This window comes from Leptonychotes weddellii, chromosome 4 (assembly GCF_054177405.1).
Source record: "Leptonychotes weddellii isolate Sample4059 chromosome 4, ASM5417740v2, whole genome shotgun sequence".
In the NCBI taxonomy this organism is placed as follows: Eukaryota; Metazoa; Chordata; class Mammalia; order Carnivora; family Phocidae; genus Leptonychotes; species Leptonychotes weddellii.
In genome coordinates this window covers 44,460,182-44,478,132 of record NC_138372.1, presented here as the reverse complement: position 1 = coordinate 44,478,132, position 17,951 = coordinate 44,460,182, and the positions used below count along the sequence as shown (strand labels likewise).

At 40.5% G+C, this 17,951-nt stretch overlaps 1 protein-coding gene across 2 annotated transcripts in view; it reads left to right on the top strand.

The window, feature by feature from the left end:
* CYP2J2 (cytochrome P450 family 2 subfamily J member 2) overlaps positions 1-15,909 on the top strand; it is a 39,105-nt gene extending 23,196 nt beyond the window's left edge. Inside the window, exons 8-9 of one of the 2 annotated variants that reach the window (XM_081818505.1) lie at positions 4,880-5,018; positions 14,992-15,909. In XM_081818505.1, coding sequence (XP_081674631.1) covers positions 4,880-5,018; positions 14,992-15,008 — 156 coding nt within the window. In that variant the 3' untranslated portion in view covers positions 15,009-15,909. Of the gene's footprint in view, positions 1-4,879; positions 5,019-10,885; positions 11,389-14,991 lie in introns of those variants that run through there. The other variant, XM_081818504.1, reaches the window with a different exon arrangement.
* The last annotated feature ends 2,042 nt before the right edge of the window (positions 15,910-17,951 follow it).

The following is a 17,951-nucleotide window of genomic DNA, read 5'->3' as shown; positions in this document are numbered from 1 at the left end:
ATTTCCTGGAGTTCACCATCTCTTATGGTTTGCCTCCCTCTTTATTTTCATCTTATTTTATTTTTCCTTCCCTTCCCCTATGTTCATCAGTTTTGCTTCTTGAATTCCACATATGAGTGAGATCATAGGATATTTGTCTTTCTCTGACTGACTTATTTCACTTAGCATAATACCCTCTAGTTCCATCCACATTGTTGCAAATGGCAAGATGTTATTCTTTTTGATGACTGAGTAATATTCCATTGTTTATATATATACCACATCTTATCCATTCATCTGTGGGTCAACATCTGGGCTCTTTCCATATTTTGGCTATTGTGGACATTGCTGCTATAAACATTGGGGTGCATGTGCCCCTTCAAATCACTAGGTTTGTATCGTTTGTATAAATACCAAGCAGTACAATTGCTGGGTCATAGGGTAGCTCTATTTTCAACTTTTTGAGGAATTTCCATACTGTTTTCCAGAGTGGTTGCACCTGCTTGCATTCCCACCAACAGTGTAAGAGGGTTCCCCTTTCTCCACATCCTCACGAACATCTGTTGTTTCCTGAGTTGTTCATTTTAGCCATTCTGACTGGTATGAGGTGGTATCTCATTGTGGTTTTGATCTGTATTTCCCTGATGCTTAGTGATGTTAAGCATCACTAGTATTTTTTACTAGTATTTTTTCATGTGTCTGTTGGCCAATTGTATGTCTTCTTTAGAGAAATGTCTGTTCATGTCTTCTGCCCATCTCTTGATTGGATTATTTGTTCTTTGGCTGTTGAGTTTGATAAGTTCTTTATAGATTTGGGGTAAATCTTTATTTATCTGATAAGACATTTGCAAATATCTTCTCCCATTCTGTAGGTTGCCTTTTAGTTTTGTTGACTGTTTCTTTGTTGCGCAAAGTTTTTATCTTGATAAAGTCCCCATAGTTCATTTTTGCTTTTGTTTCCCTTGCCTTGCTGCCTCTGAGGTCAAAGAGGTTGCTGCCTATGTTCTCCTCTAGGATTCTGATGGATTCGTGTCTCACATTTAGGTCTTTCATCCATTTTGAGTTTATCTTTGTGTATGGTGTAATAAAATGGTCCAGTTTCATTCTTCTGCATGTGGCTGTCCAATTTTCCCAGCACATTTATTGCAGAGACTGTCCTTTTTCCATTGAAACTTCTTTCCTGCTTTGTCAAAGATTAGTTGACCACAGAGTTGAGGGTCCATTTCTGGGTTCTCTATTCTGTTCCATTGATCTATGTGTCTGTTTTTGTGCCAGTACCATACTGTCTTGATGATGACAGCTTTGTAATAGAGCTTGAAGTCCGGAATTGTGATGCCACCAGCTTCGCTTTTCTTTTTCAACATTCCTCTGGCTATGCGGGGTCTTTTCTGGTTCCATACAAATTTTAGGATTGTTTGTTCCAGCCCTGTGAAAAATGCTGATGGCATTTTGATAGGGATTGCATTGATGTGTAGACTGCTTTGGGTAGCATAGACATTTTAACAATATTTGTTCTTCTAATCCATGAGCATAGAATATTTTTCCATTTCTTTGTGTCTTCCTTGATTTCTTTCATTAAGTGTTCTATAGTTTTCAGAGTACAGATCCTTTACCTCTTTGGTAAGGTTTATTCCTAGGTAAGTTATGGGTTTTGGTGCAATTGTAAATGGGATCGATTCCTTGATTTCTCTTTCTTCTGCCTCACTGTTAGTGTATAGAAAGGCAACTGGCTTCTGTGCATTGATTTTATATCCTATGACTTTGCTGAATTCCTATATCAGTTCTAGCAATTTTGGGGTAGAGTTGTTTGAGTTTTCTACATAAAGTATCATGTCATCTGTGAAGAGTGAAAGTTTGACTTCTTTGCCGATTTGGATGCCTTTTATTTTATTTTTTTAAGATTTTATTTATTTATTTGACAGAGAGAGACACAGTGAGAGAGGGAACACAAGCAGGAGGAGTGGGAGAGGGAGAAGCAGGCTTCCTGCAGAGCAGGGAGCCTGATGCGGGCTTGATCCCAAGACCCTGGGATCATGACCTGAGCCAAAAGCAGACACTTAACGACTGAGCCATCCAGGCGCCCCACCTTTTATTTCTTTTTGTTGTCTGATTGCTGAGGGTAGGACTTCCAGTACTATGTTGAACAGTAGTAGTGAGAGTGGACATCCTTGTCGTGTTCCTGATCTTAGAGGAAAGCTCTCAGTTTTTCCCCCTTGAGGATGATATTCGCTGTGGGTTTTTTGTATATGGCTTTTATGCTATTAAGGTATGTTCCCTCTATCCCTACATGGCAGAGAGTTTTTATCAAGAAAGGATGCTGTATTTTGTCAAATGTTTTTTTCTGCATCTATTGAGAGGATCACATCGTTCTTGTTCTTTCTTTTATTACTGTGGTGTATCACACTGATTGATTTGCAGATGTTGAACCACCCTTGCAGCCCAGGAATAAATCCAACTTGGTCGTGGTGAATAATCCTTTTAATGTACTGTTGGATTCTATTACTAGTATCTTGGTGAGAATTTTTGCATCCATGTTCATCAGGGATATTGGTCCATAATTCTCCTTTTTATTGTGGTCTTTATCTGGTTTGGGGATCAAGGTAATCCTGGCTTCATAGAATGAGTTCGAAAAATTTCTATTTTTTGAAAAAGTTTCAGAAGGATAGGTATTAATTCTTCTTTAAATGTTTGGTAGAATTCTGCTGGGAGACCATTTGGCCCTTGACTCTTGTTTGTTGGGAGATTTTTGATTACTGATTCAGTTTCCTCACAAAGGAAATTTTGTTCTCAAGCTGCCCACCAGTCTTAAGATCTCAGCAGACAGCTCTCCTCTGCCCCCTAGTGTCGTCTCTGCACATTGCACATGTACAGTTCCTTTTCTTTCTCAAGGCCTTGGTCAGCCTCTGTGGATCAACTCCAGTTTGTCTAGGTCCCTCTGCGTGGGTCTTACCTGGGGTCTCTCTCAACAGGCAGAACCAGAGGGGCTTACCCATTCTATACCTATTCCTACAGCTGTTTCCATTCACTGTTTTCTTACTGATTGACATCTTGTGGGTGAAGGCTGAGGTCTAAATTATTTCACAGGTGCTGTTTGCATTTTTCTAGCAATTCATTTAGCTTAACAGACTCATTCTACCACTGATTTTTAGTACTAACTTTAATAAAGACCCTGGGGACTGGGGCGCCTGGGTGGCTCAGTCGTTAAGCAGCTGCCTTCGGCTCAGGTCATGATCCCAGAGTCCTGGGATTGAGCCCCGCATCGGGATCCCTGCTTGGCGGGAGGCCTGCTTCTCCCTCTCCCACTCCCCCTGCTTGTGTTCCCTTTCTCGCTGTGTCTCTCTCTGTCAAATAAATAAATAAAATCTTTAAAAAAAAAAAAATAAAGATCTTTAAAAAAAAAAAAAAAGACCCTGGGGACTGAGATATCTAATTGACTATATCTTGTAGAGGCAAGGAGCCATGGTTCTGACATGAACTAGACCTTGTACAAATCATTACTCTATCTCCTCCCACTGGGTGACCCTGGGCATGTCACTTAATGTCTCAGAGCTTTGATTTATTTATCTGTAAACTACTTCACAAGTGGAGATAAAATGAGATCATTCATGTAGTGTTTAGTACAGAAAGTGCTCAAAATAGCAGTTATTTCTTTATTAATTTAATAAATGTCCATTAAGCATCTAAAATGCCCCCATCTGGGAAAACAACCCTGAATAAAATAATCGTGCAAGTATATACTTACAAACCATGAGAAATGCTCAGCTGGGAGAACTCGCTGGTTTCCATAAAGATACAGGCCGGCTGGAATGGGGAGGAGGAGCAGGAGTGGTCGGAGAGGGCATCCAAAGGGAAGTGTTGTTTGAGCTAAGGATTGGAGGGTCATGGAGAATTAGCTCAGTGACAGAGTAGAGAAGAAGGGCATTCCAGGCAAGGTGAACAGCTTGTGAAAAGGCCTGGCAATGAGCGGGAACATAGCATTTTTGAGAAGCTGAAAGCAGGCCTCTGTAGTGTGAGTGCAGGTAGAAGGAGAGTGGTCTAGACAGGGTTTCAGGGGATGGGTCTCTCCCCTAAAGGTGGTGGGAAGCTATTGAAAGTTCAGTATTCAAGGTGTGGGTGGGTGGATGGGTGTGGCATCAGTAAATCATGTTCAGAGCTCACCCTGCTTTTGAAGTGCGGAGCAGATTGAAAGGGGAGAGGCTGCGGGCACCGCTGGGCAGCTCTTGCAGGAGGATAGGCAAGGCAGCTGGTAGCCTGGACTAAGAGGCAGGGGTGGACGTAGAATGGAGGCGACAGAATCAAGAGACATTTAAAGAAAAATTGAGCAGCCTCACTGAAGGATTGGATGAAGGCAGAAAGAGGGAAAGGGAGACAACATGGGGGACTCCTGGGTTTCTTTCTACACACCTGGATGGATAGTGGCTCCTTTCACTGAGGTACCTGATTCTATTATTCAACCTCCTAGGGAGTATACCAGACACTGGAGGGAAGAGAATGGGAGAAGAAGAGAGGAATGAGAGGCATGAGACATCTTTTACCTGGGTGGAGCTGCCATAGTTATCACTTTGCAGAGTGGCTGGGTGGATTTGGGTACAACGGTGCTGACTAGCCAGCTGTTGTGTTATTCTCTCCTTGATGTAGACACGTCCCTGTGGAGAGATCCATTCTGCAGTCAACGGAAGCTACACTTCCCTGGTCAAATCCCTGCAAGCCCATCATTTTAAGCTGTCCCATCACAAAGAGCAGGGGCCATGGGTGGGTGGGTAGGGGATTAGGCTAAGAAGACAGTGAGTTGGGGTGGGGTGTGGTCAGGCCCTGGCATAGGAGTCAGGGAACTGCTATTCTTCTGAGTAGGTGTGTTGTGTGGGTCAAGTCTTGACTGAGTCTTTGCTGCCTTCTCTAGGGGACCATGATCCTGACCAATCTGACTGCACTGCACAGGGACCCTGCAGAATGGGCCACCCCCGACACTTTCAATCCAGAGCATTTCCTGGAGAATGGACAGTTTAAGAAAAAGGAAACCTTTCTGCCTTTCTCAGTAGGTGAGTTCTAACTAATAGGAGTGTCAGAATCCTGAGTCCCTCTCTTAGCCCTCCCCCTAGTCTTCTCCCTGCTATACATGCTACACAGAGCCCACACTGTGGAATACATGATAGTCTGCTTATCATTAACTTAAAAATAAATATAGATTAGTTTTCTGATCCACTATCATTTTGCTGATGACACTAAGGCTCAGAAGGGGAGGAACTGGAATTTGATGACCTGAAGCCCAAGAAGCACACCGCCCTGAAAGTATCTGGGCTGATTCTGATTAGATCTTCTTTGTTTTACCTTCACTTCATTCTATGTCATCGTTGTTCACATTGGACAAGTCCCTTCAAATAGGAAAGCTGCTATGAGACGTAGGAATACCTTCCAGTCTTCTGTCTACAGTAGCTTCAAGTTTTGTATTTCAGTACCAAGTCCCAGCCATATATTTCAAGGATTATAATTTTTCTTGCCTCACTGGGTGCTTTGCTATTGAGAATTTTATCATACTCTCTTAATTACAGACTTCATTTGCAAGCACATTATCTCATTTAATCTTTGCAGCAACCCAGTTATTAATAATTAGACAGGAAAGTGATCAGTATTTCCATTCTTAATATAAGGAAACTAAGAATAAGAGAGTTGTTTCTTATCCGAGATCCTGCGCTCAAGGAATTGGCAGAACAGGGCCTAAGACTCAAGGCTTTATACTTCTAGTCTACTGCTCTCTTTACCACAACTAGAATGTAACTCATCTTCCCACTTAAAGGCCCTTCCACTTTGATTCAGAATTCATTCCATAGGCATCAGTTAGCATATGCATGCATAACGGTCAGTCCAAAAACTCCGTGGTGTAGAGCACTATTATTGCTTACAAGTCTATAGTTCAGCTACAGGTAGCTCTGCTGGTCTTAGCTGGGCTTGTTTATGTGTTTGGGAGGTCAGCTGGTTGAAAAGCTGATCTAGGATGACTCCAGCTGGAACAACAAAGCTTTCCACATTCTCTCTCACCCTCTAGCAAACTAGTCTGGTTTGTTTACTTGTTAGTGTTAAGATCCCAAGAGAGAGAATGGAAACACACAATGTCTCTTAAGGCTCAGGCTGCAAACTGACATTCTGTTACTTCCACTGCATTCTGTTGGCCCCTGCAAGTCGTAAGGTCAGACCCAATTAAGGGAGGGGAAAATACTGTAATTTTTGGTGGGAAAGGGTATGAAGTCACGTTGCAAATGATGTGGGCACGCGGAGAAGAGGGGAATTGGGCACGCGGAGAAGAGGGGAATTGGAGCTGTTTTTGCAGTCAGTCTTATCTCTGTGATTGAGAAGAATGAAATTCAAAGAAGGCAAACAATTTGGGGATTCCCACAGGAGGTGTGACAGAATGAGGATTAGTTAAACAGAAGAAATAGAAATCTAAAAAATCCAATGAGTTAAGAAAATGTCAACACACTGTTTTTTTCCCACCCCACTCCCATCTTTGGCACACAGTTGCTTTTCCTTGTTCTTGGTCTAGCACCTTCTGAAGACAGCCTCCCTGAAAGAATGAGATATGGACGGCTCCTTCTCTTTTCTTGGGAAAAGAATACCATGTGTGAAATCACTAGTTCTGCATAGCCAGGGCGTATTGTGAAGCTATTATTGCAAATTTATTATTTTCTTTTCCTCACTGAAGTCCTTCCAGGTTGACCTGACACAGCAGCAGGCAGCTTTATGAAAGGCAAGAGTTTGGTTCCTTATTTTTCAAATAAAATCATTCAGTCATAGAGGATGAGGTTAGGAAGAACTTATCCCAAAATACCTAGGTCATTTCTCTCATTTTACCAATGAAGAATTGACCTTGTTAGATGGTGATAGCCAGGTGGTGGGAGTACCAAGAAGACACCAGTTTCCTGTGATCCAGGTGGAAGCTTAGAAAACAAGTAGTCCTCATTTTCATGCTTTGAATAGTAAATTCCTACTTGTCATCTTCTTGGTATCATTACCCAGCCGGCCACATGAATCAGTTCGAAGAGAGATTATTTCATGGATTTGACAGGTGGGAAAAATTTAGCTCTATAAGATGAGTTTGTTCACTACCCACAGCTGTTACTGATGGAACCAGTACTTTAACCCTGGTTCCTGACGCTCTGGGTCCAGTTTTGTCATCATACATGGATTCTTCTAGGAGAATCTTAGTATTTACGGGACAGCCAACTAGGTACCATTTTAACAAATTTCCTCATCATGCTATGTGTGATGGGTAAAGAGATAAACACGGAGGGAACGGAGATGAATGAGACACATGCTGGTAGGAAACACAGGCCCCAAAAAAAGTAATAGCAGCATAATTGTGCAGCACGTTTACTAAACACTTCTGCAGGTGTTACCTAATTTTACTTCCTCAACAGCCCCTTATAGGCAAAGGACAAAATGGAGGCATGCATACATTAATGAGTTTTCAAGGGTATTTAATTACAAGGGAAAATACAAAGTAACATGCAGCACACAGAATTAACTACAGAGAATTATACCAGTTACAGTGTCCAGGGGAATCCCCACAAGGACAGTGAGGAAATATGTCAGAATGTTAACAAGGGCTCTTGTCTGGAATTACAACCATCTTTTACATTTTTTATTGTCTTCTTTATGCTTTTCTTTTTCACGCATTTTTTTAAAAAAATGTCTGCCAGTGAATACGTATTACTTAGGGAGAAAGTAAGTTATCACAGCACACACACGAAAGAGATGGTGGTAGTGAAACTGTGGGAGGTTGTTGCAAGGGAGGGAATAATAGAAGCCTAGGGCAGATGTCAGAGCACAAGTGAGATGAGGTGGGGTCTGCACAGGTTGGCTGTGGCAGTGATGAGAGAGAAGTTATATACAAGGGATACTGATCCAATAAGCAAACCCACTGACGATAATGGGAGGAAGTTACAAATAGGGAAAGAGAGAAGATAAAATGAACTCTGTGGTGTTGAATTGGAATCAGAGGTTATCAATATGACCTCAGACTTCTGATAGGTAGGTAGGTATAGAAATAAATATAGACATAAACATGGATGCATATATATAATTTAAATATATTCTCACATTATATACATACAGATCCCCCAGTCTAGCCACTGATTCACTGAGAGCAACACTACCCTGATATCAACAAGCATGTCAAATGCCCAGATCTTGGTTTCTAGATATCATTACCCACTGAAAGGAATTTAGACTTCTAGAAAGACAGGTGATTCTAGGGTTGGGGAAGGGAAAGTGTAAGATGAGCCTGAAACACACTGTTGTGCCCAAAAGTTAAGGAAATACCAGCTTGAATGGGCATCTAATGGCCAAATCTGGAATATCTTGAGCATCAAAACAAATAATAATAACAATTTATAACCCTTTGAATAAAAATAGGAATCTCTGAACTCATACTGATCTAAATAAATGAGTGGGAAAACGGGGATGAGAGAAAGCATTTCCTTTAGTAGAATTCTAGCTAAAAGATGTGGAAGGAATGATGGAATTTTAAAGCTCACGATTTGGCAACCATCAGAGTAATAAATAATTTAGCCAAGAAATAGCAATGGAAACTGGTGGATGAAAAGTCAATGGGGAATGGTTTATTAACATAGTCCTAAAGTATTTATTAGTTACAAAGAGAAGAAGAATCATTTTACAGGGGAGAATTTGGTAGACACCACCTTAATCAAGTGATCAAAGTTAACATCACCAAAAATGGGACAAATCAAAATTGTGTACCACCCAATAGGATGAAATGAGAGCACAGCCTCACTTTGGTGCTATTTCTCTCAGAAATGCATGACCTCCCAATCTGAATCTAATCATGAGGAAACATGAGAGGCATTTATCAAGTAATTTGTCATCTTCAAAAAAGCCAGTCATATAGACCTGGTGTGGATACACACACACACACACACACACACACACACAATGGAATAGTATTCAGCCATAAAAAAAAGAATGGAATCTTGCCATTTGCAACAGCATGGATGGAGCTAGAGAGTATTATGCTAAATGAAATAAGTTAGTCAGAGAAAGACAAATACCATATGATTTCACTCATATGTGGAATTTAAGAAACAAAACAAATGAGCAAAGGGAAAAAAGAGAAGCAAACCAAGAAACAGACTCTTAACTAAAGAGAACAAACTCATGGCTACCAGAGGGGAGGGGGGTGGGAGGATGAGTGAAATAGTTGATGGGGATTAAGGAGTACACTTGTGTGATGAGCACCGAGTAACGTGTAGAATTGTTGAATCACTATATTGTACATCTGAAACTAATATAAAACTGTATGGAATTAAAATGAAAAGCTCAGGAAAAAAAAAAAAAAGCCAGTCATGGAAGCTGAGGAGTCACTTGCATGACAGCCAAATGCAACAGTTGATACTCAACTGGTCCTTTTCCAATAAAGGGCATTATTGGGACAACTGGTAAAACCTAATTGAGGATCTCGGGGGTGAAGTGATGGTAATGCATCAATGTTTTCCTGAATTGGTGGTTATATTGTAGTTATGTTGGAGAATGTCCTTGCTTTTAGGAAATACATACTAAAGATTTCATAGGTAATGTAGACAGTGTACTTCCAAATAAATAACTCAGAAGAAACAAGTTCTATGTATTATTCTTACAAGTCTTTTGTACTTTGAAAGTATTTCAGAATAAAATGCATGATATGGAAAGTATCACAGTGAAGAACTGTGATATACAGAAAGCTATTTTAGTAATGCTGCCACTGAAAACATTTTATTTAAAGGTAGTCTTTTAAATTTTATTCTTCCATTTTTTGAGAATTAACTAGATGAAGTTAATGCTAAGCTATTTTATAGCTAGAATGTTTATTATTATTCAGGTAATGTGTTAAAATACTTTGTTTTGCTATTTAAGTTATTAAATTCTTTGGTCTATTTGGATTCAGTGTGTAGCCCACACAATATATAAAATAAGGTTCCCATTTTATTTTTAGGGTTTTTTTTTTTTTTAAGGAGTAGGGGACAGAGGGAGAGAGAGAGAATCTTAAGCAGACTCCACACCCAGCACAGAGCCCAACACCAGGCTCGATCTCATGACCCTGAGATCATGACCTGAGCCAAAATCAGGAGTCAGACACTTAACTGACTGAGCCACCCAGGAGCCCCTAAAATAAGGTTCCCATTTTAAACACACGCTCACACACACACTTCCCATGATGCCCAAATCACATGGCTAGAAAGTGAGAGGATTCGAATTGGATCTCCCTTCTGCCTCCAGTTCCTCCCTCACATAACAGGGAGCGGGATTTGGCTAGGATGGTGCCAACTGTGGGCGAACGGATGCAGCAAGGGCCCCACTGCGGGAAGGACTGCTGTGTGTAAGACTATTCAAGCAGAGAGCCTGAGATAATTCCAATGCAGAGGGCCATCCATGGCCGTGAGATCCGCAGTCATTAGGGGGGAAAACATGACATAAGGGAAAGCTATCTTGCATTTTAGAAACCCTGCTCTGACATTTATTGGCTTATATTTTTCTACAGTTTTAAGGAATGAAAAAAAATCAACAGAGTTTTTTGTTTTGCTGTCTAATGTTGTTGTTTGCTGATTGATTTTGAAAAGCCTTTCAGCTATACATCCACTTTTGAGGTCAACCCAGGCCTCCCTCCTCTTTTGTCCTACACCCTGTACCTTCGCCCTTGGGGTCAGCTGTCTGACCCCTGAAAGCATTGGAGTTTTCGAGTCCAGACTTACACTTTGGCCTGGGTAATTGTGAGATTAAATGAGCCTCTGTATGTAAAGCTATGGGGCCTACCAGCCCCTTCTTCTGCTTAGGTCTTGCAAGAAGTTGAAGATGTCGGTCCCGGCTGGGCACCCACACCAGTTGGGAAGATGACTTGTCTTACGCTTTTGTCTTTCAGGAAAGCGGGTATGCCTTGGAGAACAGTTGGCCAAGTCTGAGCTGTTTATTTTCTTCACTTCCCTTGTGCAAAAATTTACCTTCAGGCCCCCCAACAATGAAAAGCTGAGCCTGAAGTTCAGAACGGGCCTCACCATCTCCCCAGTCAACCACCAACTCTGTGCAGTCCCTCGGTCGTGAAGTTGTTGAGAGGGAGAGGAGAAAGGAAAGCAAGAAGTGCCGTGTCCTCTGAAGGCACTGGCGCCTGCTCAGAAAGGAGGGGATGGAATGGAAAGTGACTCTGAGGGACGATCTAAGGAACTGAACTCAGAGGAAGCATGATCCAAATCCCAGCCTTGCTAGCAGATCTTTTATGTTGTGAATGATTTACCTTTTCATCCAAGAGATGAAAAGCAGATAATGATTCCTCCTCTAAAGGAATAGCTGCTGTGAGAATCAGAGGGAATAATGGACTTTGAGTGGTTTGGGAAACCATACAGCTTATCATAAAAATTTTAGCTGAAATCGGCGTCTTTCCTGCTTGCTTCTTTAGAGGTGGTTTTGCTTCTAGCCTGAGGAGGTGGCTCAGGTCACAGTGGTGCCAAATGATTGATAAGAGTTAGAATTTGGACGCTGGGGCAGCCAGAGGCTGACCACAAATGCTCTCACACTTGGTGGCACTATGCAGGCTTTATTTTGCTCCCACCTTAGAATGGCCCTCTGGGAAGTCAGCCAGGCAGCTATCACTCCCTGTTTATATTCAGGTTTCTATGAGAAGGCAGTTTCTGTGGTTTACCTAACCTAAGGAAACACTACCTTGGCTTTGGAATCAGGACCAAGCAGAGTGTGACTACTACCAACTAAACCCGGGGAACAGGTTTGGGAAACAATGTGGAATTATGTTCTGTCCTTAAGGGTACCTCTTTGTCTTAATTCCTCTATCAGGCATCTCTTCTCAAGCTGTTCACATTGGATTTAACTATGGGGTGGAGCTTTTCTTGCAAATAGATGGTCAGATTTTGAATGGTTAAGTGTTACCAGCCTAAATTCAACTGGGCCCTGGTGCAATATTTTATAGTAGGGAGCCAGAAATGCCAGAATCCTGCCCAATCCTTCTGCATGTACTTGCTGAGGGGAGACAATGGCCAGAAAATTGAAGGCCAGGTAACACTGATGGTCCACAGAGTTTTGACGCCAACCCCAATGCAAACAAACACAAAAACACCTGCTAAACTGGACTAAACCATATGGAAGATCTTTTTTCCTAAGGTAGAGACCTTGTGTGCTTCTTGTGTGCCTGCTCTTCTGGAACTGTGCTACCACCATTTAAACAGGCCCATGTAACTCCAATGGATGATGAGAAATACATGGCCCAGTCATTGCTGTTGCAACCCTAGCTGACATCTGGCTGACCACCAGAGCTGTTCTAAGACCATCTGAGATGAGCTGGACCCAAGCATATCCAGCAGCTGAATGCAAACGCATGAGTGATCCCAGCTGAGATGAGAATTGCCCACCTGAACCCAGCCTAAACTGCCAACCTTAGATTTATGAGTTAAATGGTTATTGTTTTAAGCCACTATGTTTTCAGATGCATTGTTACACAGCAATTGCTAACTAATACATTCCTTGAGGGCAGGAATGGTATCTTATTCACGAACAGTGCCTGGAACATGATAGGGCTCAAAAAAAAATAGCAAATTAAATAATAAAGTAAGGTAGAACAATTATGGGCTGGTGCTAGATTGGACCTATTACTCCAAATCAGATCTCTGCCACTACCCCTCTGTCCTTGTCACCTCATTCCAATGACCTATTTCTCAGTCCTCATGCCAACTTCTGCATAATCCTTCAGGAACACAGTGGAGGAGTGCAAGCTTGTTCTTACCTCACTGTTCCATTTCTCAGGTGGCTGTTCCATTTCCCAGGTGGCTTTCTGGAATAGGGCCACCTATTCCTTTTCCTCATGCTTACTTCTCAAGAATAGGCTGATGTCCCTGGATGGGTATTTTGTACTATCTGTGTTTTTGTGCATTCACCATGAGTTATGTATTCTGCTCTGAAAAGCTAAGAACTTTTCCCTCTGCTTTTGAAGCAGATAAGAAATTAAGCAAGAATAAAGGGTCAAATGCAAAGGGCCACTTTCAGGGGCTGGCATGGAGTCATTGATGATGCCGTTGCAACAATCAGGGTCAGAACAGAGGCCTCTCTCAGTCCAAATAGTTCAAAGGTCCAAAAATATCACAGGGCTCTGATGTACATAAAACAACATTAAAAGATTCAAGGGGGTGGAGGAGTGTAGCACAGAGAGTCAGATGAACTGGGAGGCAGGCCTGAATTCAGTTCCAGGTTTTACCATTTATTAACTTCCACCTGTGAATTAAACAGGCTACTTTACTTTCCTGAACTCATATCCTAATCTGTAAAATAGAGTTAAATGATACCTACTCTGGTAAATTAGGAAACTGATCAAAAGAGCCACTATCCCTCTCTGGGTCGCCTTTCTTTGTGGTACTCCTCCCGGTGGGACAATTATGTATAATTGCCCTGATACATCCAAGAGTGGCCATGTCAGTTGCTTGATAAAATGAGCAAAAGTTCCACAGATTCAACATGTTTCTTTTTTCTCTGCCATGAGACCAGCAATGTCCCAGATAAAGGTCTGTCAGCCTACAACCAGTTGACAAAGACATAAAGCCGAGTCACAGCTGATTCAAGATGGACATGCAATAAGACAAACCTATTTTTTTGTGAGCCACTAAGACTTTGGGATTGTTGATTATGCAGCATAAGTTATCCTAAACTGTCTGATACATCAGCATTTTAATTGAGAGGACCATACATATTTATGTTTGTAGTTACTGTGAATACCAAATATGCATGTGTGTGTCTCTATATATACTATTACATATATATAATATATACTATATATAAAATGTTACTTTAATACATATTAAACATATAAATTTATATAATATACCATATATATTATATAATTATTATATGTTATATTAAACAAAGTCACAGTGTGTTTGGCATATAATAGATTAAATTGTAGTTGTAATGTTACAGTTATTTTAGACAAAAACTTTAGTTATTTCTACACCTTTTTTCTATACAATTTGATCTTTTCCTTGCTAGGTTCACAGAACAATATATTCTCCCTATTGACTACAGGATCATCATAAATCCTTTGATGGGCTGCCGCACTCTGAAATCCCAGTGTGCCATCACGGGTAGTCTAGGAGAATGGCACCCTCTGCATTTGGACTGTGCACGGCCATATGTGTGGGCCTGCTCCTTGGCTGGGTGTATGATAATTTTCGTGATCTGAAACTTGCTCACTTCATCAATTACATCTTTTAGTATTTCTGCCAAACAAGTGAACTCCTATCAATTCCCTAGACAGACTAGGTCCTCTGACATCTTCATGTTTTTAGATAAGCAATTTTTTTCCTGTAAGAAGTATCTCATGACACATGGCAGACCCAGCCTAGACGTCAACTCTTCAATGACATTTTTCTTGACTCTCAGCCAGTTGGTTGCTCCCTCCTTCATTCTCTGAGGATTTTATTCAAAAGTTTTCATTTTCTTTATCCATGTAATCTCCCAGTTACACTGAGCTTTTTGGAGGCATTTTGCCTTGCTCACACAGGCTCAGTTCCTAACAGTTTTGGTGCATAGTAGATGCTCAGTAAATGTTTGTTGGACCTATAGGATGGGGGAGAGCAGCCGAGTGACTAAGGCAGAGCAGGGGCACTAAAGGTGCAGGGTGTCAGACATTTCCTGCTGCTATGTAGCAAGTTTCTGAGCTCTATGTGCCTTAACTTCACATTCAAAGACTGTACGCTAAGGTCCCTTCTAGTTCCAGAAATCTGACCTGTGGAGGGATCTTCTGAAATGGCAAAGCAAGGACCCTCAAAAAGCCACTCCTCCATAAAAGCGCTAGAAAACTAACAAAAGTTGTCAAAATTCACATTTCCAGAACTCTGAAAAGTAACCAAAGTCTTGCAACAATCTGAGCATTTAAGGTGGAAAAAAAAATCAAAATAAAAGAGCTGGATCTCAGTAAGAACAGCAAGCTCTGTGGCATTTTAACTTACCCTATTCCCATTCTCTTCTCCCCAGCTCTGCAGTCTCCTTAAAAAGCAGCAACCTCACAGCCGTGGGCCTGAGAAAACCAAGCACCAAGTAACCGCTGGAGGGAGTAGGACGGGTTTGGAGCACCAGACAGCTGTCACTATTTGACCTATCTGGCAGTTCCCTGAAAAGCCCCATTCTCAGGGCTTGTCTTTATTTGACCTGACTCAAAGTTGAGTCTGTGTGAACCACACTGTAAGGCATTTGTTGAAAAACATCGGTAACAATTGTGCAACACACTGCAGTAACCAGGGTGGTGATACCAGTTGGTGCTCACAAGAGGATTAAAAGGGAAAACTGGGGAAGGAGATGTCCATGGGAGCTTCAAACAGCTCTAACATATTTCTGGGAATCTAAAAGGCCAGGCACATGTAAGGATTGTGTGCCTGGCCAGGAAGGACCTGAGAAGGCCCTAATCTCTCATTCTGGCTGAACTTGAGGCTCTGCAGAAGCAGGAAATTAAAGCTAAGACAGAGTTGTAAGCTACCTGCTAGTGTGTCCAAGATGTAACCCAACTCATATGCAGAGCCCTGAGACATTTACTGGTTCAAGGCACTTAAGGAAACCTCTGTCCAAACATGACTGAACGCAGTACTAACAGAGCAGAGCATCCAGTGGCTGCACATGATGGAGAATAGAAATTTTACAGAATTCGTCCCAGAAAGTCACCAAACAAGAAGCAACAAAAACGACAACAGTAACAGTAACAGACCTGGGTGGTTCCTGATTTCCAGAGTTTCCACATCATATCATTTAAAATGTCAAATTTTTAACAAACCAATTATGAACCAGGTAAAGAAATAGCAAACTATGGCCGACACACAGGATACAAAGAAAACAACAGAAATTCCCTGAGGACACCCAGACATTGGATTTATGATACAAAAAACGGGATAAGCTATTTTTTAACAACTTTAAAATATTAATAAATTCTAATTAATATTTATTTCAATTTAAGAGGCTTTAATGAGACATTTTTGTATCTATTTATAGTGTATCACTTGTTTTTATATGTAAGTATGCATTGTGAAAAAAATCACTACAATCAAGCCACATAATTTATCCATCATCTCTATAGTTAACTTTGTGTGGGGGGGAGGGTGGGCAGGGGGTTAAGATCTAGCCTCTTAGAAATTTCAAGTATGAAATGCAATATTGATAACTGTCATCACCATGATGTACATTAGATCTCCAGAACTTATTCATCCCACATAACTGAACCTTTGTACCTTTAACAAATACCACCCCATTTCCCCCACCCTCCAGCCCCTGGGCAACCAGTTTTACTCTCTGTTTTTATGAGTTAGGCATTTTAGATTTCACATTTAAGTGATATCATGCAGTATTTGTCTTTCACTGTCTGTCTTATTTCACTTAGCATGATGTCCTCCAGGTTCACCCTTGTTGCAAACGGCAGTGTTTCCTTCTTTTTTAAAGGCTGAAAAATACTCCTGATTCCTTCTGGTTGCAATAGGAAAGGACTGTCTTCCATTTCTATTAGCCCTTTACTTTCTAGCCTGCTTTATTCTTTCTTATGGATAGCACATAGTCCTAGGTTTTTTAATCCATTCAGCTGCTCTGTATCTTTTGATTGAAAAGCTAAATCAATTTTCATTTAAAATAACTTGATACAGAAGAATTCATTATTACCCTTTTGTTAAATGATTTGTTTTGTAGTTCTTTTCTTCTTCTCTCCTGCTGTCTTCCTTTGTGTATTTTTTTTTTTCTATTGATAGGCTTTGGTTTTGTCCTCATTTTCTTTTATGTAACTTCTGTAAGTATTTTTCTATGAAGCTTACATAAACTATCATAACAGACAATTTCAAGTGGGTAACCTCACTTATTAACAAATCTCTACACTTTAACCTCTTTTCCCCCAACATTTTATGTTAATGATGTCACAATTTACATCTATTTATATTGTGTATCCATTAATATCATTTATAGTTGCTATTAATACTTTGTCATTTACCCACCACTGTAAAGTAATATAGTATTATATTTACCTTGGCCAATGACTTCCATACTTCCTATGCTCTTCTGTTGCTGTTTAGCATTCTTTCATTTCAACTTGAAGAACTCCCTTTAGTATTTCTTTTCAGGCAGGTCTAGTGGTGATGAATTCCTTCAGCTTTTGTTTATCTAACAATCTTTACCACCCCCTTATTTTTGAAGGACAGGTTTGTCAGGATAAGTATTCATGGTTGGCAGGATTTTTTTTTTTTTCTTTCAGCTTTCTGAATATATCATCCCATTCCTTTCTGGACTGTAAGATTTCTGCTGAAAAATCTGCGCATAGTCTTAAGGTAGTTCCCTTGTGTGTAACATGTCATTTTTCTCTTGCTGTTTCAAAATTCTGTCATTCACTTTTGACAATTTGATTATAATGTGTCTTGGTGTGAGTCTCTTTCATCTTATTTGGTATCCTTTGGGCCTCGTGGATCTGGATTTCTATTTTTTCTTCCAGGTTTGGAAAGTTTTCAGATATTATTTCTTCTAATAAGCTTTCCGCCCATTTCTCTTTCTTCCTTCTGGGACTCCCATAATGAGTATCCTCTAAGTCTCATAAACTCTCTTTTTCATTCTTTTTTCTTTTTGCCCATTTTACCAAATGATTTCCAATGACCTTTTAGTTTGTTGATCCTTTCTTCTGCTTAATCTAGTCTGTCACTAAAGCTTATTTTTGAATTTTTCATTTCAGTTATTGTGTTCTTCAACTCTATGATTTCTGTTTGGTACTTTTTAATATTTTCTCTTTGTTGACGTTCTCACTTAGCTCATGCATTGTTCTCCTGACTTCAGTGAACATCTTTATGATCATTATTTTTAATTCTCTGTTAGGTCAATCAGAAATCTCCATTTCATTAGGGTCAGTTTCTGGAGATTTACCTTGTTCTTTTATCTAAAACAGATTTTCCTCTTTCTTTTTTTTTTTTTTTTTTGTATTG